General features: G+C 38.5%; 3 protein-coding genes and 1 non-coding gene across 9 annotated transcripts in view; 2 read left to right on the forward strand and 2 right to left on the reverse strand.

Moving 5' to 3' along the window:
- Positions 1-6,740: 6,740 nt before the first annotated feature.
- On the reverse strand, positions 6,741-14,240 carry TRMT10C (tRNA methyltransferase 10C, mitochondrial RNase P subunit). 2 transcript variants are annotated; one of them, XM_045193573.2, is made up of 3 exons: positions 14,085-14,240; positions 12,622-12,707; positions 6,741-10,690 (listed from the first exon to the last, which is right to left on the reverse strand). In XM_045193573.2, exon 3 carries the CDS (start codon positions 10,676-10,678, stop codon positions 9,419-9,421), a length of 1,260 nt encoding a protein of 419 aa, XP_045049508.1. In that variant the 5' UTR covers positions 10,679-10,690; positions 12,622-12,707; positions 14,085-14,240; the 3' UTR covers positions 6,741-9,418. The 2 variants fall into 2 exon arrangements, with proteins under 2 accessions (XP_045049508.1, XP_024413978.1); XM_024558210.4 differs by lacking the exon at positions 12,622-12,707.
- Positions 14,241-17,308: 3,068 nt separating this feature from the next.
- On the reverse strand, positions 17,309-27,665 carry LOC112302587 (putative protein ARB2BP). Its single transcript, XM_053918295.1, has 2 exons — positions 27,367-27,665; positions 17,309-18,717 (listed from the first exon to the last, which is right to left on the reverse strand). Exons 1-2 carry the CDS (start codon positions 27,589-27,591, stop codon positions 17,635-17,637), a joined length of 1,308 nt encoding a protein of 435 aa, XP_053774270.1. The 5' UTR covers positions 27,592-27,665; the 3' UTR covers positions 17,309-17,634.
- Positions 21,756-21,858, forward strand: LOC112302646 (U6 spliceosomal RNA). The gene has a single exon (XR_002974582.2). It is a non-coding gene; the product is annotated as a U6 spliceosomal RNA (small nuclear RNA).
- SENP7 (SUMO specific peptidase 7) overlaps positions 27,128-27,815 on the forward strand; it is a 119,643-nt gene continuing 118,955 nt past the window's right edge. For 4 of the 5 annotated variants that reach the window (XM_045193538.2, XM_045193541.2, XM_045193542.2 and 1 more), the window contains exon 1: positions 27,591-27,810. In XM_045193538.2, the coding sequence (XP_045049473.2) occupies positions 27,672-27,810 (139 nt within the window). In that variant the 5' untranslated portion in view covers positions 27,591-27,671. Of the gene's footprint in view, positions 27,325-27,590; positions 27,811-27,815 lie in introns of those variants that run through there. The other variant, XM_053918294.2, reaches the window with a different exon arrangement.

Genomic DNA, 27,815 nt, shown 5'->3' on the forward strand with positions numbered 1-27,815 from the left:
TCCTTCTATAAGTAAAAATAGTATCTTCTTGAAGGGTGTTCATAGGGATCAAGTGAGATAATTTCTATATACTGTTGTTTGGTCACTTTATACTTCCTTCAGTATGTGGTTTTATTTTTTTCAAGTTGTCTTCCTAGATGGCTCAAAAGTTCTGTGAATGAAAACTAAAAAAGAAAAAAGAGAAAAGTTCTTTGACAACAAAGACCTTGCCCCACAAACAGAGATCATTAAAAAATGTTTTCCTTCACAGCACTTTGTAATGTGTATTTCATAGGTGCTCAGTATGTACATGGATGGCTCCTCAGGTTGCAAGTCCAGAGAATGGAGAAAGACTCAAAGTATGTCCCATGACAAAAGCAGGGTGGTTTGGTGGTGATATGGTGATTATGTGATTTGACCTTCCTGGTCCACCATTTTTGACAGTGTATATAAATGTGTCCAGCAAAATATTATACATAGAGCAGGTAATTAATTCATGTTTGTTTTATTTTTCCTAGATGTGATCTTCACAAGTTATTTGATCTCACTTTTATCATTTTTTAAAAAAACACAAACAAGACATTTTTATGTGAAGTTGTATATATTTTTTATAGATGCCTGTATTTTTAAATGAGGAAAATTAAGTTCAGAAAGGTCAGATATGATATCTAAGAACAGATTGAGTTTCATATACTACACTGTAGACCAGAAGTGTCCAATCTGCGGTCTGCATGTGGCTCTGGATGGCTATGAATGTGGCCCAACACAAAGTTGTAAATTTACTTAAAATCTATTTATTTATTTACTTTTTTGCTCATCAGTTTTTGTTAGTGTTTGTGTATTTAGTGTGTGGCCCAAGACAACTCTTCTTCTTCCAGGGTGGCCCAGACATGCCAAAAGTCTGGACACCCCTGCTAGATGTTAAGAATGGACAATATTAATCCATTCACCTGTAAGTTTCTATGAGTTTCTATCTTGCTCACCTTTGTTTCTCCAGGACCTAGATTATACCTGTTTCAATATATATTCATTGAAGAAATGAATGCAAGCTTCCAGTAACCTCCAACAAATGGGTTAGGGAATGAAAAGTCACTGTACTGCAAGGTAAAGAACAATAGCATTGCATCAGACAAATCTGAATTTAAATTCTAACTGCCATTTGCTAATTCTGTGAGTTTGAACTGATAAAACAATTTTAGAGGGAGGACTTCCAGTCAAAATGGTGGCATACATAAACATGCTTTGGCTCCTCACACAACCACAGAAAGAATTACAACTAGACCTCAAAACAAATAACATCCAGACTTTCAAGTAAGAAAATCGAGCTCTATGGAAGTCTGACAACCAAGGATTTAAAGAAGCCACATTCATCCAGACGGGTAGGAGGGGCAGAGATGGGGAGATGGGCTGAGAGGTGTGGAGATGCTGTGTGATGCGACAGGTGGCAGCGGCATAGTGGGCAGTCCCACATTCACATGTGGTAGATAAAAATTGAGAGGGATACCTTGGGAGTGAGGGATCCCAGCTCCAGGCCAGACTGCTCAGCCCAAAGTTCAAGCACCAGGAAGATAAATCCCCATAACTTCTGTCTGTTAAAACCAGTGGGAGTTGGGGTGGCAGAAGAAACTGCCAGATTTTCAGGAGACTCTACTTAAAGGGCCCGCACAGATTTAGAATGTATGCAGACCCACCTACTCTGGGATTCAGCAGCAGGACAGCAGCTGGAAGGGCATCAGTCACATATGGGGAGCAAGTGGGGTGACTATAAACAGGGCTAGTGCTGGGCAAACCTCCAGAAGCCAGGCAGCAGCATTGTCCCCTCTCCAAGCTCTCCTCTCCCACAGAACCATAAAGCAGTGAAGTGGGTTGCCCCACCCTCGTGATAACCTAAGGCTCCACCCCACACAATTTACAGGTGCCTTTTCTATAATAGGCCACACTTCTAAGACAGCGAGTCAAAGCAGCTCTACCTAATATACAGAAACAAACAGGGAAGCTGCCAAATTAAGGAGACAAAAAAGTATAGCCGAAATGAAAGAAGAAAACAAAACCTCAGAAAAAGAACTAAACAAAACAGAGATAACCAACCTATTGGATTCTGAGTTCAAAACAGTGGTGATTGGGATGCTCAAAGAACTCATTGAGTATGTCAACAACATAAAAAAGACCCAAGAAGCAGTGAAGATTACACTAAATGAAATAAGAAAAATCAACAGGGAACCAATAGTGGAGGGGATAAAGCCAGGATTCCAATCAATGATTTGGAACATAAGGAAGAAATAAACATTCAACCACAAGCGCAAGAAGAAAAAAAATTCAAAAAAGTGAGGATAACATAAGGAACACTTGGGACATCTCCAAATGTACCAACACCTGAATCACAGGGATGCCAAAAGGAAAAGAGGAAGAGCAAGAAATTGAAGACTTATTTGAAAAAAATAATGAAAGAAAACTTCCCTAATTTGGTGAAGGAAATAGACATACAAGTCCAGGAAGCACAGAGTCCCTCAAATAAGTTGGACCCAAAGAGGACCATACCAAGAAACATCATAATTAAAATGTCAGAGGTTAAAGATAAAGAGAAAATCTTAAAAGCACCAAGAGGAAAGCAGAGTTACCTATAGAGGAGTTCCCATAAGACTCTCAGCTGATTTCTCAAAAGAAACTTTGCAGGAAAGAAGGGACTGGCAAGAATTATTCAAAGTGATGAAAAGCAAGGATCTACAACCCAGGTTACTCTAGCCAGCAAAACTGTCATTTAGAATGTAAGAGCAGGTAGAGTGCTTCTCAGACAAGGTAAAGCTATAGGAGTTCATCATCACCAAACCATTATTATGTGAAATGTTAAAGAGACTTATTTAAGAAAGAGAAGATCTCAACTATGAACATTGAAATGGCAACAAATTCACAACTATCAACAACTGAATCTAAAAAACAAACTAAGCAAACTATGAGATCAGGAATAGAAATCATAGATATGGAGATCATTTGGAAGGTTATTAGCTGGGAGGGGGAAGAAGGAGAATGGGGGAAAATGTGCAGGGATTAAGAAGCATAATTGGTTGGTACGAAATAGGGGGATGTTAAGAATAGTATAGGAAGTGGAGAAGCCAAAGAAGTTATATGCACAACCCATAGACATGAACTAATGGGGGGGGGATTGCTGGAGGAAATGGGGGTTCTAGGCAGAGTGGGGCAAAAGGTTGTCACAATCTAGGGCAACTGTAATAGCATAATCAATAAAATATATTGAATAACTTTACTGATTTTTTAAAAAGTTTATTTTTATAGAGAGGGGAAGGAAGGGAAAGAGAGAAACATCAATGTGTGGTTGCCTCTCATGTGCCCCCTACAGGGGACCTTGCCCAAAACCCAGGCATGTGCTCAGACGGGAATTGAATCCATGACCCTTTGGTTCACAGGCTGGCACTCAATCCACTGACCCACACCAGCCAGGGCTACTGATCGTGTTTTAACTATGAAATGTAATTAATATTTATAGTGTTACTGAGAGGATTGAGATAATACAGGTACAATTTGTAATACAGCGCTTGGCTCCTAGTGGGCTGTTGCTTAATGGTAGCTATTGTCCGTAACCTCTGAAGAGCGATTCAATTAATGGTTTAAACAGCTGGAAGGGACAGGAAATATGCACAATTATTATTTTAATTTAAATGTGTAATTTCTGAGGTGACTGCTATAATACCCAACATATATTCATGCTTACTATATGCTAACCATAGTTTGCAAGTTTTTAACATGAAATCAAGTACATTTAAATAATCACAATGCTAAGAATTAAGTGCTCCTATTCCTCTCACTTTTATGGAAGAGGAAACTGGATCACTGAAAAGGTAAGAGGTAGAGCTGAACTTGAAATTCAGATAGAGAGCTACAACAAAATCAGAGAGGAAGAGTAGGTAATCATGGTTTCACTAACCTTGAGTAGGTTCTTAATGCAGCCTTGTAATCCTGTTATAATTCCCTGTACCATTCTCAAATTTTAGTGTACATCAGAATCATCTGAAAGGCTTGTTAAAATAGAGAGTTAAAACCCTGGTACCACAGTTTTTGATTCAGTAGATTCACTGGGAGGGAGCCCCCAAATTTGCATTTCTAACTAGTTTCCAAGCAATGTTGATGCTACTGCTCTAGGGACCATACTTTGAGAACCACCAACCCTAATTCATTCATTTTCCTAGAATATTTCACACTTTCTGCATGATCCAAAAACATCCAGTATCTCCTCCCCCTCAACTGAATACTTTGCTTCTTATTTTCACTGAGAAAATAAGACATTCTATATATTCTCACCCTATCTGTGGTGGTACCTGCATTTGTACTTAATTTTTTGTCTTCCTTTCTGTTACTTATGTAGTAGATCCCATCTGCCTTACTCACACAAAGTCACCACTCCACTGTTTCATCAGATTTTTCTGCCTACAACAGCATACATGCATGGCTGTATAGTTCTGTCTACAAAACAAGAACAAGACTCTTCTCTTGATCCTATCTCCCTCTAGTTCATTACTTTCCCCCTTCCTATAGAAACTCTTTGAAAGGTTTGTTTATACTTACTGTCTCCAATATCTCTTTGCTATTTGGTTATTAACTACTCTGCTATCACCCTGGTCCAACCCACTGTTACCTTTCACCTTTGTTATTGCAGTAGCATCCTAACTTGTTCTGTTTTTAGTATCAACACAGTAACCAAAGTGATCCTTTTAAAAGGAATCATTGGGACAACTGTAATAAAATAAACAATAAAAAAATAAAATAAATCACAGGAAATTAGATTCATTCACTCAAGAAATTTTAAATGCTCATTATGTGCCAGGCACTGTGCCAGGCCTTAGGGATACAGCAGTGAATTAAAACAAACAAACAAAAAAACCCCACAACAAACCCTCATGGAGCTTACAATCTAGTTATACTATTTTTTTAAGATTTTATTTTTAGAAAGAGGGGAAGGGAGGGAGAAAGGGAGAGAAACATCGATATCACACATCTATTGGTCCCCTTGCATGCCCCATGTGCCCTGACCCAGAATCAAACCAGCAACCCTTTGGTTAGCAGGATGATGCCCAACCCACTGAACCATACCAGTCAGGGCTAGTTATCCTGTTAATTCATCAGGAACATGTCACTTCTTTGTTCAAGATCATCTGATTTTCCCATCATGTTCAAAATAAAAACCAAAGTCCTTACAATGGTCTAAGAGGCTTGTATGACAGACCCCTATAACCCTGATCTCACCTTCAGCTCTCTTTAGGTACTCTGCTTCTGTCACTAGCATCCTTGTACTTTAAACCCTCTCAAAGAGCCGTTGCATTCATTCCTCACTTTACTTGGAACCCTCTACCCCCGTATCTCCATAGCTCACTCTTACTTCCTTCAGATCTCTGCTCAAATATAAATCTTACTAGTCTATGCAAATTAGAAAAGAGATGCTCTCTTATTGGATGCAAAATTTTAAGCATATGATTTAAAGGCAGATAGTGCCTTTGAATGAAGAAAATGGTGCTTCTTCCTTCTTAGCAAATATAGTCCTGCACCAGACTGCACAGCTTGGAAGGGGTGGTATGGGTGCTCTTGTGCAGTGAACAACCTGCTTAGAAGGCAGTTCCCAACCACCTTTTATAAAATGTAATGCCAACTGATGCTAGCATTCCCCTTTCTCCCTTAAGGGTTTTTTTTTTTTTTTTTTGCCTTAAACAACAAACATTTCTCTCTCACAGTTCTAGAGGTGAAAAAGTTCAAGATTAAGGTGCCAGTGTGGTCAAGTTCTTATGAGAGCTTTTTTACTGGCATGAAAATGGCTGCCTTCTTGTTGTGTCCTCATACAGTGGGGGGTGGGGGAAGAGAGGAGTGGGAGCGTGCTAAACTTGATATCATGACCACTTGACATTTTACATAATTATGTCTGCCTGCTCTCTGCCCAGAATTTAATATCCATGACGGCCAGAAATACTTTGTTCATTACTGTATCACTAACATCTAAAACACTTCTGGGCTGGGCACATACCAGGTTCTCAATAAATATTTGCTAAATGAATGAATGAGCCAATGAGGAAGATAAGCTGCTAGAGTGGGAAAAATAAAACAATTGTGACATGGAAATCAAAGAGGAAGTTATGCCATGCAAATGGCCACTGAATCTGGTGAGAAACGATAGAACTGATATAAGCACAAAGCAGAGCACAGGGTTATCAAGCAGTGCTGTAGAGTTGCAGTGTTCAGTGTGATAGCCACTAGCTACACGTGACTATTAAGCACTTGAAATGCTTGCTTGAAGAATCTGGCTTAGATATAAAGTTCAACTAGGTAATATTATAGGGATAATTGTAGCAAGTAAAGGCTTCTTTTTTCTTTTAAAATTGTTCTAATTATTAAAAGCTGGGAATTTGGTAGCATGTTTGACAAGAGCAAGAGAACTAGAAATAGCATTCCATAAAAACATGTCTGTAATAGGTAAGAAGCAAAGACAATTAAAATATAGGCAACAAAAGTTGCCTTCAAAGAGGAAGAATACTATAAATTATTAGGTGTTTCAGATAGAAAAGCCATTACTCTCTACTTAGTGCCTGGGAAATTAGATCCTCTTGTTTGGAGAAATTGAAGCAGCATCTGAGGTTTTGTTAGTTCCAAATTCTGGAAAATTTGGAAAATTAAAATCAGTATGAATTCAAACTGGATGATGTTGCCATTGTGATTTATCTACATAAGAGAAAAGCAGCCTTAGAAATCAATTACAACTTGGCTGTTTGAAAGAAAGTGGTCTTTATTATTATTATTTTTTGCATTTCGACATGTTTAATAAATGAAGAAATCACATAGCATTTTTTCTCAGAGTACTGTGCCTAGTGAGAGCCTGAGTCTCTCTCTTTTTTAAAAAAAATATTTTTTAACTTTTTATTGTTATTCAATTACAGTTGTCTGCCTTTTCTCCCCATCCCTCCACCCCACCCCTGGTCTTATTTTTAATTCTAGTGTTGCATTACTCAAATAACTGCTTACTGTTACACAGAAGTAAGAATGTGCTACTTAAAGGGACACAATAACTTGTATAGTACTACTAAAAATTCCATACATTCCAATGAAATTCCACTCCATTTTGAATGTATATTCTGAATTTTTACTTAAAACTTATTGCCCTGGATAGTGTGGCTCAGTGGATTGAATACTGGCCTGCGAACCAAAAGATTGCTGGTTTGATTCCCAGTCAGGGTACATGCCTGGATTTTGGGACAAGTCCTCAGTTGGGGGTGTGCAAGAGGCAACAGATGAATGTATCTCTCACACATCTTTTTCTCCCTCCCTTCTCCTCTCTAAAAACAAAATCTTAAAAAAATAAAAAGCTTATGTGCCAGATACTGAATTGTTTTACATGAGTCAAAAAATACCATGTTTTGCTGTAATGTACACATTTTGCCCAAATTTTTGAGGGGAAAAAAAGGATGCGCGTTATACACGGGATTATTACAGACCATGGGTGTAATAAAGGGTATAATAATCCCGTGTATAACGTGCACAAAGATGTGGGTGTACACTACATGAGTGCATTATACACAGCAAATACGGTATTTCTAATCTTTTTATAGATGAGAACAAATTGGGATTCAAGAGATTAAGCAATTTGCCACGTCAAGAGGCTGCAGGGTGGAGCTGGAACCCTGGGAATAAGGCTGGGAGACTAGTGAGGTGCCCCTAGGAGCCTTATTTGCCTCACTCGAGTGCTGACCCTGCCAGGAAATCTTAACCTCTTATTCTTTAACCTCTATGCTATTTTAACTGCAGTGTATCTCAAGCAGTTCTAGTAACACCTTGCCACTTTAATAGGGTCTAACAGTTGAAATTCATTCATATCACACTTGTCATCAATTCTAAATTAACACATCACTTCCTCAAGGACCTTCCTGATCCCCTTTAGGTTAGGCATAGCCATATTTTTCCATTGCATTTTATTCTCACCTTATTAGAGTGCGTGATTTATAGGTTAAAAGCTGGGACTTTAAAGTCAGATCTTTTGAAATACTTAAAGGCCGAATTATTTTGATTAAATTTTCCTTATCTGTAAAAAAGATATTAATAATGGTACCTATAACTTGTTTAAATAAATCATGTAAACTGCATTCTGTTTGGCACAAAGTAGGTACTTAAGTATTTGGTAAAATTTAGGCCCTGCTTTAAGAAAGGTATTGAATAGCATTTTACGCTAATTTTCAGTTCAGAAACTAAGTAGAAATGCTTGGCCATATATCTCTATTTCCCTATGTTTTCAACAACTTTAATGGTGCAGTTAGTCTACAATGATTATGGTTCCTGAAGTTCACTTCTCAGAAAACAAGTATTTTCTCAAGTATATTAGGACTCATTAGGTAGCAAACCTAACTCAAACTGGCTTAGGCAAAGGAGAATTTATTAGAGGGATGCTAGGTATCACATGTGGTTTGAACAACCAATAAATGCTAAAGGAAATCTATAGCTAGACCTGAGTCAATTGGAAGCAGGGACTTGAACAGCTCCAGAAATTGTCCTTATTTCTGTAGGTAAGCTTCACTCTCTCCTGGCTTCTTTCACCGAAAAGGACATGTCCACGACCAATTTTAGAGCTTTTTATCTGTCCAAACCCACCACAAAAAAGGAACTAACACAAGCTATCTTAGTTATCAAGTCCAAAAATCTTGGACAAGTGTTGTGACGGGTCTACCTTAAAGTCAGATGCCCATCTCTAAACTTGAGTGAGGTATCTACTTGGGGATAATCAGCTGTGGCCAGGGCAGATAGGTCTGTAAAAATAGGACAACTTCCATTCGAATCAAGTGGCTGGAGGAAAGAAACTATTTCCTAGAAAAGGAAGTACTGTATGTAACACTCACCAAATAAAACTTTTTAAGAGGACAAGAAATGAGTTTTATCTCCCCAAACCCATTTTTTCATTATATAGCCAAATCCCATGGCATGCTATAGGACTGCTTACCTTTTGTTTAATATTCAGTTGAACAATATACCTTAGTGCCTTATGACATGCCCAGCACTGTACCAAATATTACTTTAATAAGTGAATGACCCCTCGAAGTTTAGAAATATTTTCTCTATCAATTTTTGATAAAAGGGTAGTTGTTGACATAGCTAAAAGAACATTTTAGAAGGGAAAATGGAGGCAGAGACTCAAAGTATTCATCAAAAAGCCACAATGATACAACTGGTTTACTGGCCTCAAAAAACCTGGACAACCCTTTTTACTAAGATTTTTCTTTATAGTAAAAAATATATACATTTCCAAAGTTTTGCAGATATTTACTTAATTGGGGAAAGTACAATACTTCAGTCAGTTTGGAAAGACAACCTCTAAGAGCAAGTGAATTCCATTCAGGAAGAGACTAACAACTGTATTTCCAATCTATTTACTTTTTAAGCTATCAAATGTTCTCTTAAGTCATCTTTTCTGTGTGTATATATTCAGAGAGCCCTTTTGAAATGACTTAATAGTCTTTGCCTTCTTCAATCTGTTGATAAACTCTTGAGAATGCTGAGGAATCTCCAGATAACCAGTATGTTTTCTCTTTGGAACAAACTTCAGAGCCTCTTCCCAACTACCATTGTTTTTCAGACATAACAAAATACGTATTACTTGATCTAAGGTGAGATTTTTTGTACCAGTGTCCCACTGTAAATACTTATCTAATGGAAGGCATTCCGTTGCCAGATTCAGCCGTTTTGCCTTGGCTAGGGATGTGCCTGGCTGCATATTCTTATCAACAAAAGCTCCCACTATATAAATTTTGTCATGCTTGAAAGTAGTCATAACATTGGGAGAATCTGCAGTTAAATATACAATACTGTCCTTTGGGAATATATCTATGTGTGACTTCTCTGTTGCTGTTAAAAGCAGTTTGTTCCACTTTTCTCCATAACGTTTAATTAACTCCCTATGAAAAGGGCCATCTATTTTAAGATTGCAGAAATAAATATGGAAAGGATCAACATCTCTTCTGTTCCATCCTTCGCTTTCTAAAAGTTGGGAAACAGTATTCTGTAGCTCTTTTGGTTTCATGTAATTATCATAAGCCATGTCAAACACCAAAGGTTGCCCAAACTGCATGGCTTGGGCACCCTTCCAGCCCATTGCTATGTCCATATTCCTATCCCAAAGTCGTAGAAATAGGAAGTTTTGCTGTTCATTTTCCTTAGTGGTTTCTAGTAGCTGGTCTTCTTTTGCTTTTTCCTTTGCTGCTGCTTTCATTTCCCTTTTAATTTGCCTAGCTTTTTTCATTTTTTCCTTAACATACAAAAATTTTAAATATTTTTTTTTTGATGATTTAGAAACACATTCCATAATCGTTTTTAGCTCTTCCTCACTGATGTGTTCTGGAACTTCTCTGCCAAGCAATCTCCACATCTCAATTAACTCCCTAGTGGCCACTAAAGGATCTTCATCCTTGGTACTTAAGACTCCTGAAACACCTTCTTGCACACCAGACTTCATTGTAGTTTTCCACCCATCCAATTCCAGCTGTTCAGGTGATGTACTCTCCTTATTAGGACAGGGCACAGGTGGTATTTTGGAAGACGTGTATCTCTGCAGAATTGATGAATATAAAACACTTCTCTTCCTGTTAAGGGTAAATGGCACCAAAACTCTGGCAAAAGGTCTCACGAAGGTGATGCTAACACTCATTTTGAGGAAAACAGTCATGAAAGAAAACCCCTATAAAAGAAGAAAAACGTAGTGAAAAGTTATACAAAGATTTTAAAAACCTCAACTAACTCAGCACGTATAAATCTGAGAGATCAAAATACAATCAATTTCTGAAACACAAAAGTGGAATCTTAGTACTTTATTTGCTGCACCATTAATTTTTCCTAGACTCCTGTGGCTTAGAGCCTCTGATAAATAAGGGTAAAACTTATTTGGGTTGTTATTTTAGACATGAATTTCAATATTGCTTTAGACAAAATACTTTGAAAATCCTTTTTATTTTTTTTAGATATAAAATTTTTATTTTTATTTTTTGTCATTTTCTTATTGTTATTCTATTACAGCTGTCCCAATTCTCCTTCTGCCCTCCTCCACCCATTCCACCACCCCCTGCCCCACTCCCACAGCCAATTCCCACACTGCTGTCCATGCTGAAGATCCTTTTTAGATTTGAGTCTAGGCCCAGAAAAATCAATGTTACTAGTTAACAAAGTTATATACCACTGATGTGGCTAAGATCATGGTGCTGTGTTCTTCTCTATTCTATACTAAACCAGATACAGGGTGGGGCAAAAGTAGGTTTATAGTTGTTCTTATGGAAAAATACAATAATTAATAAATAATAATACAAGAGTAAACTGTTTCCTGTACTCACACTGTAACCTACTTTTGTCCCACCCTATACAGACCCAAATATAAGATCCCTAACATAAGCAACACATGAAGGCAAAGGGCTGAAAAGTTATAGAATATGGCAACTAGTAAAAAAAAAAAAAAAAGCACTTAGGAGTTGCTGTACTGGTTTCCAAAACAGAAATATAGAAAGATCTACTGATTTTAAAACAAAACAAAACAAACTTCCTTTCTCCAGTACAGACTTTATTTGCAGCAAATAATGTTACTGCCAAACAAAATGTCCAAAATTAATACTCTGGTTTCTCTTCAGAATGCACAAATCTTTCGCCTTTTACAAAATGTCCAAAATTAGGGCAAATATATAAAAGCTCTACAATTTTATCCTAAGGGCCTGGAGGTCCACAAAACAGTGAAGATGCTTAAAGATGTGAAACTAGTGCCCAATTTGAAGGAAAAGCAAAAAGGAATTCGGTCCTGGCTGGTGTGGTTCAGTGGATTAAGTGTTGGCCTGTGAACCAAAGGGTTGCTGGTTTGATTTGCAGTCAGGGCACATGCCTGGGTTGTGGCGGAGTACCCAACTGGGGATGTGTCAGAGGCAACCACAGAAAAATGTTTCTCTCCTTTTTTCTCCTTCCCTTCCTCTCTCTCTAAAGATAAATAAATAAAATCTTTAAGAAAAAAGAACTTTAAAAAAAGGGAATTCAACTTTTTACAAAACGCAACTAAAACACCTGAAAAGAAAATTTTCTTCTTCCTTTGGCTTCTTTTAATGACTCTGCACCCTCCTGGATCTCCTGCCTCACTGACCTCATGGGTGCACCCATGCTCAGATGCTCCATACCCCCACCCCCTTTAAGGGTGCCTCTGAGTTCTGTCCTTAGCCCTTTTTTCAATCTAAACATATTCCCTATGAGGTCGAATTTACCTCAGTAGCTTCAATCACCATGAATCAGAAGACACCTCAAAAGCAACAAATTGAAATAATCTCTCTCCCTTTTCTTCCCAATCTGCTTCTCCCTCTGCCATTGTTTCAGGGAGAGACACAGCTATCCATTCATTTGCTAAAGCCAGAAACTGGGAGTCATTTGATTACTGTTCTCTCACACACACATCATATCTAATCCATTTGAGTTGTATTCACTTTACTTTCTATACATTTCTTGGATCCATTCATTTCTCTTCAACCCCATTTTTTTTCTTTTTAAAAATTTCTTATTAATTTGCCTTGATGGTGTAGCTCAGTTGGTTGGAGCATCATCCAGTGGCCAAAGGGTTGCAGTTTGATTCCTAGTCCGGGCACATACCTGGGATGCAGGTTTGATCCCCTGGTCCAGGTGCGTACGGGGGGGAGGCGGGGAACCAAGCAATGTTTCTCTCTCTACCTCTCTCTCTGAAAGCAAAGAAAAAAATGTCCTTGGGTGAAGATAAAAAAATTTTTATTAATTAAATTTTTGAGAGAGAAACATTGATGCATTGTTCCACTTATTTATGCATTTGTTTGTTTTTATTATGTGCCCTGACCAGAGATCAAACTCACAACCTTGGCATATTGGGATGACACTTTAACCAACTGACCTGTGCAGCCAAGACCCAACCCCATTTTCTTAATTGTATCTTCTATCCTCCAGATTTGCTCTCCCTCATCTTTAAGCCATTAGGAGCAAGTGCAAATCTGATCAATGAAGTAATATGTGTATTTCTAAGCCTACAGCTGCCAGATTAAAGTCAACATTTATAAAAAAAAGTTTACAAAGTTTTTCACAATGTCATCCTTTGCTCACCTCTTCAGCTACACCTTTCTAGCAATTCACCTCAAACTTTAGATCAAGTATTACTATTAGTTCTTATAGCACCCTGTATTTCAATAACATAGTACATAAGTTTTTCCACTGTAATTGCTTCTTATTTGCCACACTAGATGGTAAACTATCAGGACAGAGATTGTGTTTACATTAACACTGAATTCAATGCTTGGCAGTATACAGCTCTCAAAAATCACTCAAGTATTGTTTTCCTTTTTTTTTAAGAGAATTTTTCTAAGGGTTTATTTGAACCAAACTGACCACATATACATATGCAGGGAGCAAGATATTAAGTGCTCAAGTATTTTTCAAATAAACACATTTTAAAGAAAAAAAAACCCAATTTACTTTAGACTCCCCAGAATATTTAACTTGGAGTCGTCAGCCCCAATATGAGAAACTGTGATTTCAGAATAAATGTTTTTTGAGTTTTGTCTCTGTAACTGGTAAATATTTTTATACCATAGAAATGAAAACCCAAAACATAAGAAAGCGATTAAGGGTCATTTTGGGAAACACTGCTCTTGTCCGGGTATTGCACTATTTATAGTTTCGTAAATCACCGGGCTTCCATTTTTCATTAGAGAATACTTTGTTTCTGTAATCAAACTCATATAGATAGATAAGGCCTTAAATGTTTACCAAAGTGCATTACCCACATACAAATAGAAAAAAAATATGACGTTTTTAGACCAATATGGCTGTTAATTTCTGTACAATGCCAACCCAACACGGTACAACTGGGATACTTTTTCCAAAGTCGACAGCACAGCTAAAGTTTCCAAAAATTCAAATTTTATGTATTATATATATCGACCAATAGCACTATGTTATGCATCACTATGGGCTTCCTCTTAACTGCTGGTCTTCTGAGTGCACGCGCTACACTAAGTCTTATCTTAGAATGTTTCCCGCGTCCTTCCACTTCAACACACACACTGGGAGATGACAACAAACGCCCATACCAGGACTGCACAGACAGTGGCTCCTGCCGGAGAAGACGCAAGACTCCGCGGTGAAGTGCGGCCTCTCAGGACGACCGCCACACCTGCTCCACAGCACGAGTATCAGTTCTCGCAGAAACCGTCACTGACCCGCGATCCGCGACTCGCAGCCGGAAATCCCGCCCTCTCCTGTCGGCGCGATATTATGACGTCACGACGCAGGGGCAAGTATTCCAGTCTAGAAAGCGGTGCTGTGGGATAGGAGGGTGGTTCCTGCCCGTGTTCCAATGAGAGCAACCCTCTCAACCTAGACGTGCAAAGTAGGTGGGGGTTCTTGTTCTGTTCTCCCATTTTTTCTTTTTCTTTTTTTTGTTCTTCTATTATTTAAAACTCTTTCAAACCCCTTCTCTTAATCTACTTCTGCACAGTCCCTTTATAAGCATTTACTCACGCAACCCTAAAATAAAACGATGTTTTCACAAATTTGACTCAGTTTTGAAATCCTTAATGCTAGAACTTTAATTTACTAACCTTTTTGACCAGTTTATCGCCAGTACCTGGTAGAATGCTTGAACTCTGATAGGCAACACTGAATATCTCTCCCTGCCCTTAGCTCATTTGAAGATCTAATGTGAAAATGAAGTTAGGGCACATGCTGTGAATTACTGGCCTTTGGGTCAAAATGGAGTCCGTATGTGTTTCGTTTAAGCTATCACATCCCCCCCACCCCCACCCCCCGCCAGCCCAGCATTTTAAAGTGTATTAACTTAGTTGTCATTATGAAAACATAAGGCACACCATCATTTACTGGGGGAAGGAGAGCCTTTTCAATGAATGGTGGTAAACAAAGTTAGACCCTTACCCTAAAACCATACACAAAAATTAACTCAAAATGGATCAGAGACTTCAACATAACAATGAAAACTATAAATCTCTGAGAAGGAAACATAGGGGGAAAATGTCATGGCATTGGATTTGACAATGATTTCTTGGATATGACCCCAAAAGCACAGGCCACAAAAGAAAAAATACATGTTTTGGGCTTCACCAAAATTAAAATCTTGTGTACATCAAAGGACACTATTAAGAAAGTAACAAGACAACTACAAATCATACATCTGACAAGGGATTACTTTCTAGAATATACAAAGAACTACTACAACTCCATAACAAAAGAAAAGCAAACAACCAATTCAAAAGTGGGCAAAGAACTTTTAGAGATTTTATTTATTTATTTTTGGGAGGGGAAGAAAGGGAGAAAGAGGAGAGAAACATCATTGTGTGGTTGCCTCTCAAGCAGCCCCTACTGGGGACCTGGCCAGGCATGTGCCCTGACTGGGGATCGAACCGGCAACCCTTTGTTCACAGGCCGATGCTCAATCCACTGAGCCACACCAGCCAGAGTTAAAAGTGAGCAAAGAACTTAAATAGACATTCCTCTAAAGAACATACTGAAATGGCCAATAACCACATGGAAAGATGTTTAACATCACTAATCATTAACAGAACTGCAAATCAAAACTACAATGAGATACCTCCTTATACTAATGGCTATTGTGGATGAAAAGGAGGTTCTGTAGTAAAATTCACAAGTGCAATGATGGAAAGTAATCTCACAGGGTGACCTGATTATAAATTCCTCATTGGGCCCTGGCTGATGTGGATCCATAGGTTGAGTGCTGGCCAGCAAAATGAAAGGTATACACACACACACACACACACACGTATGTATATGTGTATATATACATATTTATCCTCACCTGAGGCTATGCTTATTGATTTTTACAGAGGGAGAGAAACATCTATGTGAGAGAGAAACATTGATCAGTTGCCTCTCATACGTGCCCCAACTGGGGACTGAACCTACAACCCCAGGCATGTACCCTGACCAGGAATTGAACTGTCAACCTTTCAGTTTACGGGACAATGCTCCAACCAACTGAGACACACCAGCCAGGGCAGGATATTCTTTATAAAATGTGAATCTGATAATAGTCTTCTGTCTAAAACCATTCAATGGCTTTCATTGTCATTAGCATAAAGTTGAAAATGTTAATGATGGACAATGAAGCCTTGCATAAGTTGCCTCTGCTTATTTCTCTAACTTAATTTTCCAGCTACTAATAAAGAATCTCTCCTTAACCAAATCTGAGTCTGGCTCCTCTAAGCCCTCCTGTCAACTAAGCTCCAGTGTTGGACTCTGTACTTAGTCGGCTTAGCCCAGTTTTAGCAAGAATTCTGCTGAGTCAGTTCAGTGAGAAACTCCCATCCTTGATATTGGATTATCCTTCATATGTGGTAAAATACTTCATACTCCACTCTTAGTATTGTATCACCCTGGCTTTTCTTCAGCAAGAATCTTTCTTAAGCCCTGATGTTATCATTGAGTAATTTTCCATTCAGTGACCCTTCCCCTGCTCATTGGCTACAAATCCCCTCCACTCATCCTCATGTTTTAGAGTTTATCCTAATCTCCATGCCCTACTGCAAAACCCCCATTGCAGTAATTCCTCTTGAATGTAGTCTTCCTTACTGTTGTTAATAAATGTCAATGCATAATGTTTTCTTGGCACTACTGCCTCATAATTTTTTAGCTTTAGCTGAACTGGACTTTTTCCTCCTGCTTAGTGTTCTTTTTCTATGACTGTTTTCCCAGTTAACTACTACTGTTCTTCAAACTAAGCACCATTTTCTCCAGGAACTATTCTTTGAATGCCAAGGCTTGTTAGGATCATATTAGATGTTCCATGGGATCCTTTATTTTTTTAACACTCTTCACACTTGCAATTTGTTGTTCATTGTAAACTCCATAAGGATAAAGGCAATGTTGGCCTTGTTTGCCTGTGTCCCCAAGACCTAGTATTGACTGGCACATAGTAGGCACTCAAATATTAGCTGAATGTATGAGTAAACACACACACGACAAAAAGTTTTAAACAAAAGAACACAGACATACAAAGGATGGGCCCTGACCAGTGTGGCTCAGTTGGTTGTGTGTTGTAGCACACAGTGAAAGGCTGCTGGTTCAATTCCTGGTCAGGGCACATGCTAGGTTGTGGGTTTGGTCCCTGGTCGTGGTGCCTATGAGAGGCAATCTCTCATGTGGATGCTTTTGTCCTTTTCTTTTTCCCTCCCTTCCCCTTTCTCTAAAAATAAATAAATAAAAATAAAAAAGCATACAAAGAATGGAATTCACTTATGATATTTAATTTTTATGTTCACATGTAATTTTAATATGGCATTAATCACATAGAATCAAAGATTTACTTAATATTTAATTTCTATTGACTAAAGTTATGGTGTCATTCTATTAAACCATAAGAAAAGTCACTTTTCAAAAGAAATATCCTCTAACTTAACTAATACTACAAAATTTAATGATGGTATGGACTGACTTCCTGGTTCATCAATAGGCTACAAAAGAGAAGATATTCACTTTAGAAAAATTAACAAATCAAATCTTAATCCAGAATATAATATTGTGTCTGAGCTAGAAGTTTTTTCTTCTAGTATCTACCTTAGCAAAGTTTCAGTGGAATGAAAAAAAAATCTTACATGACAAAAAAGTAACTTAAGCACTTTGCTTTATTTTCGTGGAGCTTCTAGTTACTTTTGGCACAGGGGAGAAGTTAATAGTTGTTTTGGCTTTCAGAGCTCTTTTAAAGTATTTAAAAATGGACTGAAGGCTAGAGGAAAGGGCCAAGTCATGTTTTTCCGTACCAGCAGAAACCATAGGAAACTCTTTTTTCAAAACAGTAGTTGCAGGTTTATCCAGAGGCTTAGGGCTTGTCACCCATTCACGGCAGTGGTGCTTTATCCATGCTAACAACTGTACATCACTTCCCAGCTGGTGTCCTACATGATGTTGAGAGTCAATGAGCGCAACAGCATATACTTTGCTCATCACTTCCCACTTCCTGTGAACAAGTAAGTCCATGAAAACCAAGCCTCCGTAACCATGTACAATGAAGGCAACATCCTTGCCTTCAGTCTTTGAAATGAAGTAATCCCAAATGTAAGCCATGTGTTCTTCAGGAGTGTTGCTGCATCTTTTTGGAATATACTGGAGAGATAAAAAGCTCTCAGTTTGAACCATTTTTAGGGAAGAGGACTCAATATTTTGTGTTAAAAGACCTTTCCATTCTTTTTCCATCTTTAGGTCCACAAAATTGTCATTGGGGTTTAGCACAATTACATCATAATGTGCCTGCAATGCCATTTGAATACATGGTATCTGACTTCCATGTTGCAGCCCATGATGTATTATTGCCTGCTGACTCCACTGACCAGCTCGAAGGACCCCATGGTCTTGAAGAAGGACAAGAAGAGCAGAATGATGATTTGTTAATGCTGTCTCACTCATAAAAAAAAAGCTTCTTGGTTCCTTATCAGCTTCTGGTGGGATGTATACTTTTTGTAATTTGCACACTTTCTCCAAAAGCTCATAAATGTATTTTTCGAGCAAATGGCCAAGGGCCTGGTAGCGCTTGCAATTCCTCTCAGGGAAATTTTTGTAATAATTATAGACAAATGGCCTTTGTGTCTCTAGGTGTCTCAACTCAGCTTTTTCATTGAAGTCATATTTAAGTTCTTCTAGTAAGTCAGATTGTTCAATAAATTTTTGGAAGCTCAGTTCCTGTGTCATTGGTAACCACTGAAAGTGAAAAGAAATAATATGTTAGTGGTAGAAAAAATAAAATATTCAGCTTGCTAAATTCTTCTGGTGGGAAATCATGCTAAATTAAGCACTTCACGAAGACATTAACCTCTTAGCCTATTGTAATACTCTAACTCAAAATAACTGTGAGTGATGCAAAGTAGTGAGAGACTGAACATACTAAGAAACAATGTCCAGACCATATATAAACATAGAATTTTGAAAAAAAATAGAACTTTTACCCACAACCTGCAGCAACTTGCCCAGGAACCAACCCCTTGTCTACAACAAACAGCTAGCCTCATAAAGCTAGCCTGCTGTAAGGCAGACTTACAGGAAGTCAGACTGCTACTTTAGTGACCAGGAAGCTAAACAGTAACTTTTGTTACATTTGACCCCAAATGACCAGGACTTGATTAACAACTGACAGCTTTCCTAATTTTTATCCCCACTTTCACCTTAGGACCTACAGGAGAAAGCCAAGTATGCACCCCTAACCAATCACATAGGATGCCCCATTCCTATAGTTAGCCTGCCTACAGCTTCCCCATGCCAGCAGGCTTTCCTCTCTTCCCATTATGAAGCTTCCCTACCCCTCTGCCTGCCTTTGAGTGTCTGCCAAAGTGCAAGTGAAGGTGGCTGACTCCCTTATTTTGGCAGCTCAGAATAAATAGGTTTTGCTTTTTCTCATTTAGTTGGTCTTTATTTCCACAGTAAGCATTTAATAAATTTTACAAGGGATAGCAGTGTAGGTTATAATCGGTTTATCTAATAATAGATGATTTGGTTATTCTGATATCTGAAAAGAAAAAGAGAAGTTAAGGAATTAATTTAGAGTTATTATGGACAAAGCCTAAAGGGAAACGAAAAGGCTTTGAAAGGTTAGGGCTTGCCCTAAAGCCAAACAACTATTAAATAAACGATTAGATACTGAGAGTGGTTGACTTTAAAATTTATGTTCTTAACAAATACATTAATACTCTCTCTCCCTAATTTCTTAACACTGACACTGGCAATCCACAACCTACTTCCAGTCAGTAGCATAAGCTCTTACCTTCCTGCAGTCTGTTTTCCATGATCTTTTTTAACATCTAAATTGGATCTCACACCGTAGTTCAAAATTCTCAATTTCCCCTTTCACTTTAGGAATAAAAGCCTAAGTCCTTACCAGGGCCTACAAAGTTCTACAGGGCCCTTAGCTCTCCAATGTCATTTCCTTCCGTTCTCTTGCTTATGTACTCATGTAGCTACATGACCTAGCTTGTAGCTCATTCTCAGGTATCATTTCCCACCATTCTCTTGCTTACTTCACTTTAGCCACAACTGGCCTCCTTGCCTCCAACTTGTGGAGCAAGCGACTGCTTCACGGCATTCTCCCTTTCTGTACTCACACCTTGGAACACTCTTCCTCTAGATATCCATAGGGCTTCATTTCCTTAAGGTTTCTGCCCACCTGTTTAGTGACCAGAGAAACTTTCTCTGAGCATTCTACCTGAAAGGGCAATTCCCTCTAAGCCTTCCTCCTTTCTTTACTTTTCTTTCTCTCTCTTTCCTTCATTCTCTTTCTCTCTCTTCCCCTTTCCTTTTCTTTTAGTACTTATTACCAACTGAGATATACTTGTGTATTGTCTGTTTCCCCCCTTAGAATGTAAGTTCTATGAGAGCAGGGGCAAGGACTTCGTTTAGTTCACTGCTGTTTCTCTAGTTCTTGGAATAGTGCCTGGTGAACAGCAGGCAATTAAATATTGTTGTTAGAATTTTATGATTTTTGCTAACAGCATAAGGAAGTATGTAATAGCAAAAGTCCTGTAGCTGTATATACAGGAGAAAGATGCATGCACAGCTTTAAAAAATTATAAAGACTTTTTCTATAATCCTAAAGTTAATAAATGTCAATTTATGAGTTATTTTTAGAGTATCTTATGCATCTATACACATATTTGTTTTCTCTCTTGCAAATCAAGTCGGTCCATTAAAATAAAGGAGAGCATCAAACTGTTTTATGTGCTTAGTTTTCCAAAGAATGGATTGGAGTAAGATAGCTTAGCTTCAAGAATAAGATTGTTAGAGCTGCAAGGGATGTTACTGATGATACTCTTAGCTACTCACTTTATAGAGAAGTGAGGCTTTCACAGGTAAAGTTACATACCCAAAGAAACTCAGGCAGGTCTAGGAGCCAGAGAGAAGATTAATTTTTACCAGTGATCTTAACAATGTATAGTATTTGACTGTTTATTTTATTCATTCACCAAAATTTACTGAGGGCATTTCTTAGTTATTGAGTTTCCTATAATGAGTAATCTAGTCATTTTATGTTTAATGACGTAAAAAAAGGAGAACAGTATATAATAATTAATGAGACTTTCAAATTAGGTCCTTCTGGTAATCTGGATTAGGTGGTGACACAGCTGTAATGTTTTACTGTAGATATGGTTATTATTTTTAATTGAGGTAAAATATACTAAAATTTACTGTTTTAACCATTTTTAGGTATGCAGTTTAGTGGCATTAGGTACAATCACATTATTGTGCAACCATTATTGCTATCAATCCACAGAACATTTTCATCTGCAAAACTGTAACTTTATACCCATTGGTAATAAATCCTTATTTCCCCTTACCTCTGGTTACATAGTAATACCCTATTACAGTAATTACTGTCTGTTGGCATATTTAAAAAAGTAGTTCCTTTTGTGTATCCTATGCCACTAAGAAGTACAGAATGAAGGATGCCTCTACAATATTTTAAAATATCTAAAATACTTTTTTTAAAAAAAACAATGAACATGCATTAATTAATTTATGTAGAAAAACAAAACAAAAAAGCCATTGGAAAACATATTTTAAGAAAACAATTACTGTTTTGGTACAAAAGAAGCATTATTTTTATTTTCCCAACACAGAATGCAATTATGAGGTTTTTTAAGAGAACATAATTATGCTTGTATACAATTCCATTTAGTAAATGTAAAAAATAGTAGAAAATGACAGAGCTTATAAAATTATATAGATAGTTGTTCGAAAAAAACCAGTCCCTGCTCCGGCAGCACATCTACTAGAGTTGGAGTGGCGCAGAGAAGATTAGCACGGGCCCTGTGCAAGGGTGACACACAAGTCTGTGAAGCGCTCCATATTAAAAAAAAAACTAACTAAATAGTATCCCTCCCCCCTGCCTACCTCTCAGCCAGGAAAGACAAAAATGGCTGAATTTAATCTACCTGAGGTAAAAACCTACAGAAAATAGGATATTAAGGACAGAAAGAAAAAATTCAGATGTCACCAAATCTTGGGGGTCCCAAATTTGAGTATGCAGCAGAATACCCTGGGAATATTTTAAAATTAACAGTTTAGTGAACTATTTTAGAGAGAAACACCACACAGCTGTCACTGCAACAAAGGTAGGGGATCACATATCCATTTATGTTTGTGTGTGGATGGAAAATGTCTCCTTTCTGAAAAGACACACAAGAAACCATTAACAGTGGTTGCCTTTGGGTAGAGGAACTGGGACAGGAGGTTCCTGGAGTGAGAGGAGTCTCATATTTCATTGTATATTTGTTAGGAGATTGAAGTTTTTCATCAAAAAAAAGAAGAAGAAAGAAAGAGAAGAAACACCCCTGTAACTACCCTAGGCTGGCTTTGCCAACCATCCCTAATGTGCCTTCAAAAGTCATGTCCCTCCCTCCAAAAGTAACCACTGCTTTCTATTTCCTTATGATTTATATCTCCTGAGTGTGCAGCCCTAGGATCTATAATTCAGTAGTTTAGTTTTTTTTAAATTTAATTTTTATGGTATTTTTTCCATTACCATTTAGTCCCCTTATATCCCCCACCCCCAGCAATTAGTAGTTTAGTTTTATACTTAAAAAGAAAAAATCTCATAATGTCTTCTTGGGAAATCTTTTAAACATATGGATTTTTAGGCCCCACTTCTAGGAGATTTTGATTCAAAAGATCTGAAGTTGGACTTGGAAACAGGTAATTAAAAAAAAGATGCTCCCAGCCCTGGCTGGGTAGTTCCTTTGGTTAGTGTGTTGTCCTTGAGGCTGTGGGTTCCATCTCTGGTGAGGGCACATACATGAATCAACCAATGAATACATAAATAAGTGGAACAACAAATCAATGTTTCTCTCTCTACTTTGCTCTCTCTTTTTAAAAAAGATTTTATTTACTTATTTTTTGAGAGAGGGAAAGGGAGGGAGAAAGAGAGGGAGAGAAACATCAATGTATAGTTGCCTTTTGCACGCCCCCTACTGGGGACCTGGCCTGCAACCCAGACGTGTGACCTGACTGGGAATCAAACCAGCACTCACTTTCTGTTCACAGACCAACACTCATTCCAGTGAGCCACACCAGCCAGGGCATCCTCTCTCTTTCTAAAATGAATAAACAAATTTTAAAAAAAGGTGCTCTCAAGTAATTCTGACAGCTACTTATTGGATTTACTGGCTACCTAAACTCTCAATTTTACTAAATTGTAACATGAAATATATATATTTTTTAAATTAAAAATCAACCACCCTAGCTGTTGTGGCTCACTGGATTGAGTGCTGGCCTGCGAAAAAAAGTTCGCCAGATCAATGCCTATTCAGGGCACATGCCGGGGTTGCAGGCCAGGTCCTCATTTGGGGCTGTGCCAGGGGCAACCAATCAATGTATCTTTAACACATTGATGTTTCTCTCCCTCTGTTTCTCCCTCCCCTCTCTCTAAAAGTAAATAAATACATCTTTAAAAAAAATCAACCAAATGTAGAAATGCTAAAGAAATACACATTAAGATAGAACTCTTCAAAGAAGTTAGTGGTGTATGTACAGGGTACATTGGGCTCAGTCCCAGGGCCAAATGACTGTTGAGGGATCTTAGGTTAAAGGTTTGTGCATATACTATTCCTTCTACAGCTTCCTGGATAAAAGATTACCCATCTGCTGTTCAAATACCCTGAGTTACTGCAGGTTTTCATAACTTCTGGGAACAGGCTATTTCATTTTAGGGCAGTTGCAATTATTGATTGCCCTAAAAGGGATGTTATCTTTGAAATCAAGCAGCCTACGTGCATCTTTTAATCAATCACATGTTACTTCATTTATCTGTGGAAGAGAAACTTCCTTCATGTAAAAATTCTCAATATTTTGAAGATAAGAATGAACTACTCGTGAAAATGAGGTGAATAGCACCATGATACAGTACTCCAAATAATCTCTGCAAAATCTGCTTCCCTGGATCCCACGTTACGAGCTCCAGATTGCTCATTTCAATTTTTAAAGCAGTTCAGGAAGTCAAGATATCTCCAGTGCACATCCAAACTCATTTACTTTCATATTGCACTTAAAGTTGATTCACTTGTGATGAGAAAGGGGCTTTGTAGATTTCATTAATCTCTCTTCAAAGAAATTGTTAATCAAGGGGTAAAATAAAGGGTTGACTAATTTCACACTGTCCCTAGGTCGTGAAACTGTTAAAATCATACCTACTACTTTTAAAACAAAAATACAATGAATACCCAAAATTTTAAATACTTAATAGACACTTTGGACACTCAATAAAGAACACTACCCATTAAGGTCAAACCAGTTCATCCTCTCCTCTTCTTACAAACGCTGGGCTGATGAATTTCTAATCTCAAATGATTTTAATTTAAAAGGCTTTATACAGTGTGAACTAAATGTACATAAAAAACGACATTATCCCCAAATATACTAAGAAAAATCATTCACTTTTTGGGGTCTTCATATTTTTCAAATAAGAAATCTTTCAGCTGAACATCAGAAAACATCTTAAAAGAAAACATTTAATTAGTCTTTCATAAAAGGCAAAATAGGCTGTTAAATAATTCCCTCAAAAGTAGAAGCTAAACTTTTTAGTCCTCTAGTTGTTTGCAATACAGTCAACTGCAGCAGAGACTGTTAAAGCTAAAACAAATACTGGTTAAAAGGCGTGCGCTATTGTTTGCCTTTTCCTCTTATTCTTTGAAAATCTTGGGCTTAAAGGCCATTTATCTTTAAATGTTATTCAAAACAAGCTCCAACTCAAAGAAACAAACTGGTTCATTAAGTATTAGCAGAAATGTTGTATTTGGTTCAGTGAGAAGTTTAAATGATATATTTGCAAGCTGAATAATTTGATTAACTGCTTACAGTTTCATTTCTCATATGTTTACTTCTTACTGCTAAACTTTAAAACCACTTTTATGGAAGATGCTAGTTTGGGTGGAAACAGATTAGGTTTACTTACGGTTTCCCTTTTTACGTTTCCATCTCTCAGCTCCATTTCCATCTTTTGCAGTTAGTTCGTTTTCTATGAAATTGGCTAATAAATCAAGCCAGTTTAGTTCTTGAGGTAAATGATTCAATTAAAAAGGTTTATTTATAAGTAAACTTAAAAATCAGATATTTTGCAGTAAGCAAAGTTTTTGTTTGTTAAACAGAAATAAACGAAGGCCTCTACATGAAATCCTTGTAGTGAATTTCAGTCTCAGCAAGTTCTTAAGTATTGCTGCTGTTCAGCCATCCCTGCCTTTGAAGGCACTGCCCCCTAACCCAATAGCCAGTTGCACCTGGAGGCTTACCTCTACCTCAACACAGACCTCACAGTAATTAAGATGCAGGACTCAAGCACGAGACTGGGTTGTAGTGGTGCGCTGGGAAAGTCCCTTTGTTGACCTTGGTATAATTGGGAGAAGGGAATGGGTATTATACTCAAGGATCTCCAGGATGCCTTCTAGCTTGGAACAGTACAAGCCTAATCATTTTTGCCTCTGACCAGAGTGCGCTGCTGAATTTTGTTCAGGGTATTGTGATTAAAACTTACTCATTTAAAAAAATTATTTAAGCCCTGGCTGATGTGGCTCAGTGGATTGAGCATTGACCTGCAAATTGGAAAGTTGCAGGTTCGATTCCCAGTCCAGCACATGCCTGGCTTGTGGGGCCAAGTCCCCAGTTGGGGGTGTGTAAGAGGCAACTGATTGGTGTTTCTCTCAGACATGTTTCTCTCCCTCTCTTTCTCCTTCCCTTCCCCTCTCTCTAAAAATAAATAAATAAAACCTAAAAAAATGATTTAAGTATATACATTATTGCCAATCAAATAGGGCAATTTTCTAAACCGGTGGGTTCTTTGAAAGAACTTAAAAATAAGCAGTCTAAAAATTGAGTTCAGCCCTGGTCAGGAAGTTGGTTAGAGCAACCTCCTGATATGCCAAGGTTGTGGGTTTGATCCCTGGTCAGAGAATATACAAGAATCAACCAATGAATGCATAACTAAGTGGAACAACTAATTAATGTTTCTTTCTCTAAAATCAATAAATAAAAATTTAAAAAAAGTTGAGTTCATTTAGGACAAGACTATGCCCTTAAGTGCAGTAATGAAAGTTAGTTGAAGGAATTCCAGTTTACATTCACCCACTTTCTATCATCATCTCAGCATTTTAGTATTTTAAAAATTGATGTCCAGTTTATGTTTTTTTTTCTGGGCCTTAAAAGTAAGGATCTGGAATTTAATTAATTAACTCATTCATGCATTTGCCTTTTAGAGTATAAGCTGAGGACAGTGAAACAAGGAAGGACCTAGAATAGAAAAAGCAACAGGAGAGAGCCAAGGCAAGATGCTTTGGCTCTCAAGAATGTAATGGGAAGAAGTGAGCCCAGGCAGGTCTACTGTTAGCTTACTGGAAAATCAGAGAAAGGGGGGCCTTGGAGACAGGTTCAGGGTGTAAGAAAGGCAGGAGCTGCCACTGCAAAAGGAGATTTGAGTGGGTGTGCCCTAAGGAAGGCACATCTGGGAGCTTGAAATTTTTTTTTTTAAACTTTAAAAAAAAATTGAGCTTAGTGAGAGGAAGGGAGAGAAAAACATCCATTTGTTGTTCTGCTTATTTATGCATTCACGGGTTGATTCTTGAATGTGCCCTGATGGGGGAATGAAACAGCAACCTTGGCCTATGGGGAACATGCTCTAATCCACTGAGCTTGTATTTTTAAATAAATCCCCTCTGACTTTTTTTTTCCTCAGCTGACCTAATTTATTTTCACTCAAACTGCTAAAGCAATTACCGGATCTTTTTGTTTCTCAGTTTGGGAAGCGCCTTAAGGACAAATATATAGGAGACACCTTAAGGAAGGTAATACTGCAAAAGGAGTAACGTTTTATTCCCATGTTCCTGGGGCCATCTGGCGGGATCCAGTGAACTGGTAGAATTCCTAGTTTCCCGTTTTTTAGTCAACCTAGTCTTCCGTGTCAGCAAGGCCTTTGACGATCTCCAGTTAAAACTTCGCACCCGGCTGTACTTTGTCATTGGGAGAGAGAGACAATGAAAAAAAGCGTCACTCAAAACTAAACAACAAAACTACACACTTGAAGTGGCAACCCGCAGAGAAAACAAGTCCCAGGAAGTAATTTCCGCGTGGTGGTGGGAGGGGCGCCTGATTTCCGGTCTGAGGGCACGCGACGATTCTTGCGCAAGCGCCACACACACTTTCCTGTTTTTTTTCCTTCTCCCCTCCCCCTCCCTCCCCCAAACAGAGGGGTCTTGAGGTGACAGCGACAGCAATTGCGACTACTGCAGCAGTAGAAGATGGACAAGGGGAAGGCCGGGCGACGTCGCTCTTCACCCGGTGAGAAAGGGTCGGAGGAGAGCCGAGCAGATTGTCTCCTACCGTGGGCAATGGGAGGCGCTGGCGGCGACGGGTGCCCGCGGCCCGGGCTCCGGCTGTAGCGGGGGCGGGGAGGGGCGTGGGGGGTTGGAGCGGAGGGGCGCACACAATGGAAGACTCCGAGTTCGCCCGGGTTCCCCGAGTGGAATGCCCAGTCCGAGCTGCCACGGAAGCCTCCCCAGCGCATCGCCCCAACACCCGTACAATCTTTCTTCCCCTTGGGAACATCTTGCCAGGAGCCTTATCGGCCCCGGATCTTTCCTGCTGGCTTGCCGCTGCCCTGCCACGCCTTCCCCGTAATTCCACCAATGCTCCAGTTTCATTTCCAGCTTCTTAGCGCCGGAGTCCACTTATTCTATTCCTTTGATCTCGACTTTGCTTCTTTCTTGCCCCTTACCTTCGGCTACATAGTAGCGGCTGCAAACGTGGGACGGTGGGGCTTGCCAGGTGAG

Source organism: Desmodus rotundus, chromosome 2 (genome assembly GCF_022682495.2).
Source record: "Desmodus rotundus isolate HL8 chromosome 2, HLdesRot8A.1, whole genome shotgun sequence".
NCBI classification, from domain to species: domain Eukaryota; kingdom Metazoa; phylum Chordata; class Mammalia; order Chiroptera; family Phyllostomidae; genus Desmodus; species Desmodus rotundus.